The 12,069-nt window shown below is 42.0% G+C and overlaps 1 protein-coding gene across 1 annotated transcript in view; it reads left to right on the forward strand.

Moving 5' to 3' along the window:
* The window catches only part of Lamtor1 (Late endosomal/lysosomal adaptor, MAPK and MTOR activator 1), a 30,857-nt gene extending 21,791 nt beyond the window's left edge, over nucleotides 1–9,066 (forward strand). Inside the window, exons 4-6 of the mRNA XM_068376703.1 lie at nucleotides 6,073–6,181; nucleotides 6,340–6,441; nucleotides 7,108–9,066. Coding sequence (XP_068232804.1) covers nucleotides 6,073–6,181; nucleotides 6,340–6,441; nucleotides 7,108–7,200 — 304 coding nt within the window. The 3' untranslated portion in view covers nucleotides 7,201–9,066. The remainder of the gene's footprint in view (nucleotides 1–6,072; nucleotides 6,182–6,339; nucleotides 6,442–7,107) is intronic.
* Nucleotides 9,067–12,069: the final 3,003 nt, after the last annotated feature.

The following is a 12,069-nucleotide window of genomic DNA, read 5'->3' on the forward strand; positions in this document are numbered from 1 at the left end:
GTACACACGTAGGCTAGAGAGAGATAGGATTAGGAGAAGTTCTTCTCGATCTATTGATGTATCCTCTCCTCATGCCCCACAACCTATTCCTTCCCCTGTAGTGGTTGTTCCTAACCCCCCTACTAGCACTCAGGAACCATCGATGGCTGACATGATGCGTGCCATCCAGGCTCTGGGTGAGAGAGTTGAGTCCCTTGCAAGTGACCGCAATCAGCTCATGGCGGATGTTAAGGAGCTTAAGTGCCAAAGTGCAGTGGGAAGTGCTAAAGTGCCAAGTGATAGTGTTGTGAACAGTGTTGCGCTTGAGGGTTCGTCTGTTCATGCCTGTCGTCCTCCTAGTCCGGGACCTCTTGCAAGCTCCCAAGTCCAGGGGAGAAGCAATGTCGTACGACGAATGGATTCGAGAGGCTTTAATCAGCGAACAGACGTTCCCTCCATGGTATCGGGCGTATCTACCCAAGATCGCCCCTACCTACCTAAGACGAGAGAGCCCATTTATACCTCGTCGTCTGAAGGTGTTTCTCGCAAGAAACCTTGGACCAAGGTCTCACGACCTTTAAAACGTAAATCGGTCCCTTCAGCACAAGTCCAACGTCCCGGTTGTAGTCACTGGGTCAGTTCGGACTCGTTGCCGTCATCTGATGACTGCTCACCGCCTAAGAGAGGCAAAGCGGTACCGCTTCAGACCCTAACACCGTCTGTCGCCGCACCTGCTCCCGTAGACCCTAAATGGGCTTTACTGCAAGACATGCAGTCCAAGCTTACGTCTCTAATGCAGGACTTTCATACGGAGAAGGTTGCTGCCGTACCAGCAGCGAGTGCAGTAACTAGCCTACAACCTTCTAAGCGATCGGTTTTGCGTCCTGTGGACGCTGAGGTAACCTTCTCACGTACACCAGTTGAGGGAGTTCCTCCACCGATGCGTTCCAGTGTGGGCTGCCAGCCGCATGTTGACGTTAAGCGACGCACGGAAGTGGGTGTTGACGTTCTGGACGTTCAACAACCTTCAGAGTTGACTTGTTTTGACGCGGTGCGTCAACCTCCGCAACCCAGTGTGGTTTCCACTGCGCAACCCAGTCAGTCTAGACAGTCTCGGGTAGACGCTGTGCGTCCTCGCGCTACCATGGTTGTTGACAGCTCACAGACTGTGCAGCAGGTCCATGACGTTGCGTCCGGCTCAGTCACGCATGCACCAGTACAACCGGACTCAGCGAACCAGCCGTTACCCACTCCGTTGCCGTTTCCTCATCAGTTCTCGGATGAGGAACTTTCTGATGACGATGTTGCTGCACATCAAGATGAACAACAATCTGAACTGGACGAGCCTAAGTCGACTCAACCCTCTTTGGACTTTAGAAAAGTTTTGGCTATTTTCAAAGAGCTGTTTCCTGACCAGTTTGTTTCTGTGGCTCCTCGTTCTCCGCCTTCAGAGTTTGTCTTAGGCATGCCTTCTACCGCACCTGCCTTTACTAGACTCGTCCTCGCACGCTCGTCCAAGAGAGCTTTGCGGGTGATAGGAGACTGGTTAGAGTCCAAGAAGAGTTTAGGGAAGACAGCATTTGCTTTTCCCCCTGCTAGACTCTCTTCTAGATCGAGCGTCTGGTATGCCACGGGAGAAGTTCTCGGCTTGGGAGTTCCTGCCTCTGCCCAGGGCGACTTCTCAAGTCTTGTAGACTCTCCCCGCCGCCTTGCCATGAGACGCTCAAAGATTTGTTGGTCATCATCGGACCTGGACCATCTTATGAAAGGAATCTTTAGGGCTTTTGAAGTCTTTAACTTCTTAGACTGGTGCCTAGGAGCCCTAAGCAGGAAGATCTCTTCGACAGATAAAGAGACTTCTTTGCTCATTATGTCCTGCATGGACAAGGCCGTCCGTGATGGGTCCAATGAGCTTGCGGCCTCATTTGTGTCCGGAGTCCTGAAAAAGCGAGAATCTCTCTGCTCATTCCTTTCTGCTGGAGTTACACCGTGCCAGAGATCTGAGCTTCTCTTTGCTCCTCTTTCCAAGTGCCTGTTTCCAGAAGTCCTGATAAAGGAAATAGCCGCTTCGTTAGTGCAGAAGGACACTCACGATCTTGTTGCGTCTTCAGCTCGCAAAGCTCCCCCTTTGCCTACATTATCAGCTAGACCGAGGATGGACACTCCAGCGTCTCGCTTTATTCCGCCCTTTCGTGGCAGAGCCTCCAGCAGAGGAGGTGCTCGTGCCGAAGGGAAGCGAGGGAAGAGGAAAGGATCCAAGTCCTCTAAGGGCAGAGTCTGACTGCCCGCAACTTCAGACAGCAGTGGGAGCCAGACTTAAGAACTTCTGGCAAGCCTGGGAGAAGAGAGGCGCAGATGCACAATCTGTGAAGTGGCTCAGAGAGGGGTACAAGATCCCGTTTGTACGAAAACCCCCTCTAGCGACGTCTCCCATCGATCTCTCTCCCAGGTACAGAGAGGAAGAAAAGAGACAAGCCCTAAAACTGGAAGTGTCTCTTTTGCTAAAGAAGGGAGCGATGGTCAAAGTCTCGGATCTTCAATCACCAGGATTCTACAACCGCCTCTTCTTGGTTTCAAAGAAGACAGGAGGATGGAGGCCGGTACTAGACGTCAGTGCTCTGAATGTCTTTGTCACAAAGACGAAGTTCTCCATGGAGACCACAAAGTCAGTCTTAGCAGCGGTCAGAAGGGAAGACTGGATGGTCTCCCTAGACCTAAGGGACGCCTACTTCCACGTCCCCATCCACTCAGACTCCCAACCTTTTCTGAGATTCGTTTTCGAAAAGGTGGTCTACCAGTTTCGGGCCCTGTGCTTTGGCCTAAGCACAGCTCCTCTCGTGTTTACGAGGCTGATGAGGAATGTAGCCAAATTCCTCCATTTATCGGACATCCGAGCCTCCCTTTACTTGGACGACTGGCTTCTCAGAGCCTCTTCCAGTCGTCGCTGTCTGAAGGATCTCAAGTGGACTATAGATCTGACAAAGGAATTGGGACTCCTAGTCAATTTGGAAAAGTCGCAACTGGTCCCATCCCAAACTTTTGTGTATTTAGGGATGGAGATTCACAGTCAAGCTTTTCGGGCTTTTCCGTCGGCCCCCAGAATAAGTCAAGCCCTGCTATTCATCCAGAACATGCTGAAGAAGGAACGCTGCTCAGTCAGGCTGTGGATGAGTCTGGTAGGGACGCTATCATCCCTGGAACAATTTGTGTCATTAGGAAGACTACACCTCCGTCCGCTTCAATACCATCTAGCTTTTCATTGGAAAAAGGACAAGACGCTAGAAGCGGTCTCGATCCCGATTTCCGAAAAGATAAAGTCTTGTCTGACTTGGTGGAAGGACAATATCAACTTGAGAGAGGGTCTTCCCCTGGCTGTTCAGACTCCCAACCACGTTCTCTTCTCGGACGCATCGGACGTGGGCTGGGGCGCGACATTAGACGGTCGGGAATGCTCAGGACTATGGAACTCGAGTCAGAGGAACATGCATATCAACTGCAAGGAGCTGTTGGCAGTACATCTGGCCTTGAAAAGCTTCAAGTCTCTCCTTCGAGGCAAAGTGGTGGAAGTGAACTCAGACAACACCACTGCCTTGGCGTACATCTCCAAGCAAGGAGGGACCCACTCACTGACGTTGTACGAGATCGCAAGGGACCTCCTCATCTGGTCAAAAGGTCAAGACATCTCACTAGTAACGAGGTTCATCCAAGGCAACTTGAATGTCATAGCAGATTGTCTCAGTCGGAAAGGGCAAGTAATTCCAACAGAATGGACCCTCCACAAGGATGTGTGCAAGAGACTTTGGGCCACTTGGGGCCAGCCAACCATAGATCTCTTTGCAACCTCGCTGACCAAGAGGCTTCCAATCTATTGCTCCCCAGTCCCGGACCCAGCAGCAATACATATAGATGCCTTTCTCCTAGATTGGTCACATCTAGATCTCTACGCATTCCCACCGTTCAAGATTGTCAACAAGGTACTGCAGAAGTTCGCCTCTCACGAAGGGACAAGGTTGACGCTAGTTGCTCCCCTCTGGCCCGCGAGAGAATGGTTCACCGAGGTACTTCGATGGCTAGTAGACGTTCCCAGAAGTCTTCCCCTAAGGGTGGACCTTCTACGTCAGCCACACGTAAAGAAGGTACACCAAAGCCTCCTCGCTCTTCGTCTGACTGCCTTCAGACTATCGAAAGACTCTCGAGAGCTAGAGGCTTTTCGAAGGAGGCAGCCAGTGCGATTGCCAGAGCAAGGAGAGCATCCACCATTAGACTCTACCAATCGAAGTGGGAAGTCTTCCGAGACTGGTGCAAGTCAGTTTCTGTATCCTCGACCAGTACCTCTGTAGCTCAAATAGCTGACTTTCTCTTATACCTGAGAAAAGGACGATCCCTTTCAGCTCCCACTATCAAGGGCTACAGAAGCATGTTGGCATCGGTCTTCCGGCATAGAGGCTTAGATCTTTCCAACAATAAAGATCTTCAAGACCTCCTTAAGTCTTTTGAGACCACTAAGGAGCGTCGTTTGGTTACACCTGGTTGGAATTTAGACGTGGTACTAAGATTCCTCATGTCAGACAGGTTTGAGCCGCTACAATCAGCCTCCTTGAAAGATCTCACTCTAAAGACACTTTTCCTAGTATGCTTAGCCTCAGCTAAAAGAGTCAGTGAGATTCATGCCTTCAGCAAGAACATCGGATTTTCATCAGATAAAGCCACATGTTCGCTACAACTTGGTTTTCTAGCCAAAAATGAGCTGCCTTCTCGACCTTGGCCTAAATCGTTCGATATTCCCAGCTTACCGGAGATTGTAGGCAATGAACTAGAAAGAGTCTTATGCCCTGTGAGAGCTCTTAAGTTCTATTTAAAGCGCACTAAACCTTTACGAGGCCAATCTGAAGCTTTATGGTGTTCAGTTAAGAAACCATCTTTGCCTATGTCAAAGAATGCTTTATCCTACTTTATCAGACTGTTAATACGAGAAGCTCATTCACATCTGAGTGAGGAAGACCAAGCTTTGCTTAAGGTGAAGACGCACGAAGTTAGAGCTGTTGCAACTTCCGTGGCCTTTAAGCAAAATAAATCTCTGCGAAGTATAATGGACGCAACCTATTGGAGAAGCAAGTCAGTGTTCGCGTCTTTTTATCTAAAGGATGTCCAGTCTCTTTACGAGGACTGCTACACACTGGGACCATTCGTAGCAGCGAGTGCAGTAGTGGGTGAGGGCTCAACCACTACAATTCCCTAATTCCATACCCTTTTAATCTTTCTCTTGAAATGTTTTTAATGTTGTTTTTATGGGTTGTCCGGAAGGCTAAGAAGCCTTTCGCATCCTGGTTGATTTGGCGGGTGGTCAAAGTCATTTCTTGAGAGCGCCTAGCTTAGGGGTTTGATGAGGTCCTGTTGTATGGGTTGCAACCCTTGATACTTCAGCTCCTAGGGGTCGATCAGCATCCTAAGAGGATCGCGAGGCTCCGTAAGGAAGACGTACTTAAAAGGCAGAGTAATTGTTCAAGTCGACTTCCTTACCAGGTACCTATTTATTTTGTTTTTGTTATTTTGATAACTTCTAAATGAAATAAAAAACTCTTAGCTCATAAAATGTAAACATATATTACTGGTCTCTACCCACCATCCTGGGTGTGAATCAGCTATATATTCACCGGTTAAGTTAAATATTTAAAAATGTTATTTTAATTATAAAATAAATTTTTTAATATACTTACCCGGTGAATATATAAATTAAATGACCCTCCCTTCCTCCACAATAGAGACGCAGTGGGACGAGGAGAAAATTGAGTCTTTGTTTACATAAGAGCTGGGTATCTGGTCGACAGATGGCGCTGTTGGGCACACCCGCAACCTGTGTAGCGATCGCTGGCGAGTTTTTTCCGTAGAGTTTGTCTGTCGAGCAACAGCGTTGCAGCTATATATCCACCGGGTAAGTATATTCAAAAATTTATTTTATAATTAAAATAACATATTTAGATGAGAACAAGTGATTTTAACCAAATCATATAATTTAAATTAGAATGAAGTGGTCCATATTACCTAGTTTTTCATGTTTTTTTTTTCTAACTAAGAAGTTATTCTTCATTCCAGTAACTTCATAGATGTAGGAGCCCTAGAATGTCATTCTCTAGAACAACACGAATATATAGAAAGAGTTAGACTCTACAACCAGCGAATTCATTCATTGTCAGCGAGTAAGGTAAGAATTGCCCCGTTAGCCCGAGAATACAGTAATGATTAATGAATTACTATAATTTTGGAAATTATAACTGAGAAATTTCAGGTAAATACGGCATATTGAGATAGATTATAAGAGTAGTGTTTTAACTGCAAATATTTATTGTGCACATGTTGCAGAATGGAACAAAGAAGAGACTAGAGCTTCAGTTGTTGTGCGATGTTCCGGCTGCGGAACGTATTTTGTCAACGCAACCGATAACCTCTGCTGATCTAAGTTTGGTAAGTTCAGGATTTTACTATTTTAGAATGCTTAAATAAATATTCACATTCTGTGTTAATGTCTCACTTTTTTTTCAAGTCCAGAGCTCTATTTTACATAGTTACTTGTAATAATGTTAAAAAAAATCTGACACTTTAGATGCCTAGATAACAGTATGGCAAGTAGCTGCACACATTGATTAGTCATAAAATGATTTTATTAGCGGATTTCCGACTCAGGACTTCCATGGAAATAAAAGAACAACTTTATTTTAAGTTAATGGCTTCCTGTTGGAATTAAGACAGCATTGTACCAGGTCTTTCATTTTCAGGTCCATTGAGGATAATGTTTTCCATGAAATTATTCATTCACTGCCAGTTTAATATTTTGTCCTATCATGCTTCTAATTTAATGTTGCTACTGCATTATTCAATTCAACCCCCCTCATCTCTCTTCTTGTTCACCCCTTCCTCTGTCCATCCCCTTAAATGGTTATCACTTTTATTGAACTTTTACTCTATTTTTCACCTTTCTTTTAAAAAGAATCCCTTGGGCTAGGTGTTTGAGAATCTAGAATAATGAGTATTTCATATAATTTTAATTTGCCTTTATAGTACAGTACATTTTGTTTTGACTAAATTATATACTAAAAATTTACAAAGGTTCCATTTTTGTTCCCTCGTCAGATGGTTACTTCGAGCCAGAAAATCGTGACTGCTCTGTCCCAAATAAAAGTCGACCACAAGGAGGATTTGGTGGTTCCGTTCGGTATACCCTGACACTGCTCCTTCCAGCCTTCCTACGCTGATCATGCAGTCGTTGCTGTAACATTTTTACGTCGGTTGTTGTACATGTTTTCAACCAGCGAACCTTCTCCTTATACCCCTATTAATGTTAAGTAAGGACCCATTCCCTTTGCTTGGAGTACTGGAATTACAAGGATGGGTTCCTTCGTGTCAATCAGAGGTTTTAGAAAAGATTTATATTTTTCATCGTAGCTAGAGAGGAGTAATAGATTCGAGTAGATTAGATGTACTTTTTTTTCACATTGTTAGAGTATTTAAAAATTTGCTTGCAGCTGAAATGGAATACTGTACGGATTATATGACAGTATGGATTTTAATCATAAATACAGTACTATGGACTTTTTAATTTATGCAGTACAGTATAATTATAAAGGTGTATCAAAGTTATAGATCCCAAGTTATTATAGCGACTTATCTCATGATTTACGGCCATTATTATTTATTTAAGTTAAAACTTGGGTGCCTTATATCAGAATAAGTGTTAAGAATTACTTTCAGCATGGAACCTAACGTGCAAACTGAAGTTATGATGCAAAATAAAGGGACTCCATGGTTTAGTTTTAGTCTGATAGATAGCATTAGATCACCAGCTGATTATCCTCTGGATAAGCCTCATATTTGGAGTTTAGTCTCATCGGACAAGTTACCAAAAATAGCTGTATGTGAAGAAACTTCAGTCAAGGCTGCAACAATCTGGGTTGTCTTTCGGAAAATCTTCCTTTAGGTCTAATTACAGAGAAGCAATAGTGTTAGCTTTTTAAGTTAGGGCAATATTTGATTGTGATTGAAATGTAGATATATTGATTCGTAGCTCTTATGAGAGGGGGGGGGGGGTAACTCTAATGTAATTAAACTCAATTTTTTTTTAATGAGTATTAGAATGTGGAATCTTATACTTTGCATTAAAGGCAGTGATAGATATGATGTTTATTATTCATTAGCCTCGTTGATTTTCTTTTTCGCTTTTAAGTTTGTCTTTATTATTTAATATGTGATAATGTTTGAAATTGCATAGTTTTTTTTAAATAATTATATTTGATATGTTGATGACTGTTCCCATAACTTCTTGTAAACTTGTTGAATAGTAATATAAATGTCTGCACTTTTTTGCACTGGTTTTTCCAAGCCTCAAATAACGCCAGAACTACAATACTTCACGTTTGGAAGAAGATTATCGTTAGCCAGTAATGTCTTCTGGAAAGTTTGAAATTATTTTCTTCTTTTCATACTTGTAATTGATGACATAAATCAATTTGGTTATGGTAGGATCTTCATCAAGCAGTAAATCTGCTATCTAACAGGCTGAAATGGTTAGGTTAGAATATTTATTCTATTAAATGGTTAATCCACATTACTGTATTATAATAGGACTACAGTATGTGTGTGTTTTCCAACAGTATGCACAAGAGCATGTGATAGGCTCTGGGTGTTGAATATCTTTAATTTTACAATTTACAAAGAAATATTTTTCAAGGGGGTCATTTATTGTAAAGAGGCTGATGATACATATACTGGCATGTGCTCTAACTAGAGTCATAATTTTTCCATGCAAGCTTGCTTAATTCTCAATGACTAAATCCTCAAAAACCTCAAAATTTTTTACTGTGTATTATTGATGTACATCAGTTCTGATTAGTATGTCTGCAATTGTTAAAATGCTCTTCGTTCATGCAAGGGTTTTTCTTGTCTGGGGTCTATTAAAAGCAGTTTGTTTCTGACATATCAGGTTGTAATTCGTTCATCCTCCAATAAGAGGTTGTAATTGGTGCTGCTGTTTTGGCAAAGTCATGAGCTGAAATTCTGTAAAGGTAAACCATGCCAATAAACCTATGCACATGTCATTTGTTTACTGGTGTCATCATCTTTATCCCCTAAAGATCTAAAGGGTTGGTGTGAATACTGAGCCAAAGTATATCTCCCATGATTTATGAAATTGCTGATAGCAGGTTTCCCGAGGCAAAAAAAAAAGTATTGAACCCTTGACAATTATTAGTATTTTATGGGTCTTTTACAAGAGGGAATTTCAAGCAGTTTTAGTAGCATTGTATGGAATAACAACAAAGTTCTAAAGTATAGTTTTACATCAAAGACTACTGGTAATTTTATGAGTAATTGAAAGTGATTCTTAGATTTTTTTTTAATGTAATATTAAGAGTAAGAATAAAATTCTATAGGCTTCCCAATAGAGATTTATGAGGCAAAAAGAAAATAAAACATTGTGTATGAGAGGAGGTTATATATAATCTAGTACAACACAGAATAATACATTAGTTAAGGGAATCTTGAAAGCAAGGAGACCTCAACTTTGGACTTGTATATTTTTTTTTTATTCTGGATGTTGATGGTTTAAAGTTTCTTTCACATTTCTCATTTACACACTAGAAAATATACCATAGAGGTAGTAGGTATGTCAGTGCTTTAGGTGTTATTTATGAGTCTTTGCAATGTCTGTTCAGTCCCTAGCTGCACTTACTAATATGATGTCTGTTACTGCATTCTTTCTTTTATGTTCTTGTTCATCCTCTACTACAGAGTGTTCCTTAGAACACATTACGACCATATTCCCCTTATCCCCAGAAGAACATGCTAGAATGTTCCCTGGACTTTCACCCTGTAGCTAGAGACTGCTGTTCTCTCCAACAACCCTCCCTGACAAACTCATGTTCCCACATTTAGAGATCGCCTGAAGGGCTTGCTCCACTCGAGGAAGACTGGAAAGCACAGTCAGTTGTGACATTGACTTCCCCTTTCCCAGCCTGGTTGGAGCAACGTCCATTGTCACTACCATTAACATCTGACGTTGAGATATCGGGAGAGTATGCCTTTACTCCAGACCTGCAATGCATGGGATGGTCTTATACCTGGAACCAATTAAAGCCACCTCAGCTTGAGTCCTTCAGCACAGGGTGAAATGGGAATACTCAGAAAGGCACGAAGGGAACTAGAAAGAGAAGTTGAGGTGCCTAGTTGAGAGGTTATATTCTCAAGAGCTGATGCTAAGGTGTCAAATCTAGAATTTACGGACCCTAATTGAGAGCCCCAACATTCTTCAGTCATGCCAAGCCACTCTCCCTGTGCCACGGACCCTGTTACACAGTATGCTCCACAGGGGAAGGAAAATGAATACGTTTATCACCTGACATGGTGACAACCTCGGAACTTATTGATGCAATCATTCTTCAGGTTACTCTTGACTAAAAATTTGAGGTGGCAGACTGCTCTTGTCATTGACAAGATGGCAACCAAAATAAACGTGGTGGCTGATAACTAGCAAACGGTATGCATAGAGAATTATTAGATATGTTATAGTACTATTATTACTAGCTAAACTACAACCCTAGTTTGAAAAGTGGGATGGTATAAGCCCAAAGGTTCTAACAGGGTAAAATAAGCCAGTGAGGAAAGGAAATAAAAAAAACTTTATGAGAAGTAATGAATAATGAATACAAAATATCTTAAGGTCAGTAATAACCTTAAAATAGATATGTCATTCATAAACTATGAAGAGAGACTTATGTTAAAAAATTTGCTGTAAGTAAGAGCTTCTGAAGTTCCACCGATTCAACCTCCTGATTAGGAAGTTCATTCTACAATCTGTCACAGCTGGAATAAAACTTCTCAACACTAAACAGTATTCTAAAAGTTTTATTCCAGCTGTGACAGATTGTGGAATCATCTTCTTTGTCTACATCTTTTCCCACTTCTATGTGGTGTCGATGTTTCTGGCCAGCGTTTTCCATTTACCTCTGGCCCACACTTCATCACCAGTTAATCTCTCTGATCAAAGGTCATCCTGGATGGACTGCATCAAGGATGACCTTCGATTAAAGGGATTAACCGGCGATGAAGTGTGGAACAGGTAGATGGAGAACGCTGGGCAGAAACATCGACACCACATAGAAGTGGGAAAAGATGTAGACAAAGAAGAAGATGATTCCACAATCTGTCACAGCTGGAATAAAACTTCTAGAATACAGTTTAGTGTTGAGCCTTTAGATGGAGAAAGCTTGACTGTTCAGTCGGAGAAGGCCTGAATGCAAATGATGGTTAGAATTATGTAAAATCTTAAGCAATATATGCAGAGAACTAATTGGACAACAGTGCTAGTAATCAGGAATAAGAAATTTAATAGATCTCAAGTTTTTGTCCAACAAATTAAGATGAGATTCAGCAGCTGATGACCAGACAGGAGAACAATACTCGAAACTAGGTAGAATGGAAGAATTTAAATATTTCTTCATAACAGATTGATCACCAAAATTCGTGAAAGATTTTCCCAATATGCCAATTTTTTGGGCAACTGAAGAAGAAACGGACAAAATGTGCTTCTCAAAATTGAATTTGCAATCAAGAATCACAGCTAAAATTTTAAACAAGTCTTATAGAGCTAAAGAAACATTATCACTAGAGATCTGGATGTTGGGGAACCAGTGTCCTCAACCTACTTACAATCATACTTTGAGTTTTGTTAGGGTTTAACCTCATTCTCAATAGTTTACACCATGTACTAATTTTAGCTTAGATCTCTAAGAAATTCAGCAACCCCAGATCTACATGTAGGAGATGGAATTCGGCCGAGAGTAGCATCATCTTCACATGCAATGAGTTTGATATTTAGGCCAAACCACAAGTGTAAGCTATATAGTATGAAAAATAATGGGCCAAAAATCACTACCCTCAAGAACACCAGATATCACATTCCTATACTCACTCTGATGCTCATCAACAGCTACTCTTTACAATCTATAAAATAAACATTCAATAATAATGCTAAGGAAAGCTCCATCCACTCCCAACTGTTTGAGTTTGAAATTGAAAACAAGTGCCTCGTGATTAACATGG

This window comes from Palaemon carinicauda, chromosome 7 (genome assembly GCF_036898095.1).
Source record: "Palaemon carinicauda isolate YSFRI2023 chromosome 7, ASM3689809v2, whole genome shotgun sequence".
In the NCBI taxonomy this organism is placed as follows: domain Eukaryota; kingdom Metazoa; phylum Arthropoda; class Malacostraca; order Decapoda; family Palaemonidae; genus Palaemon; species Palaemon carinicauda.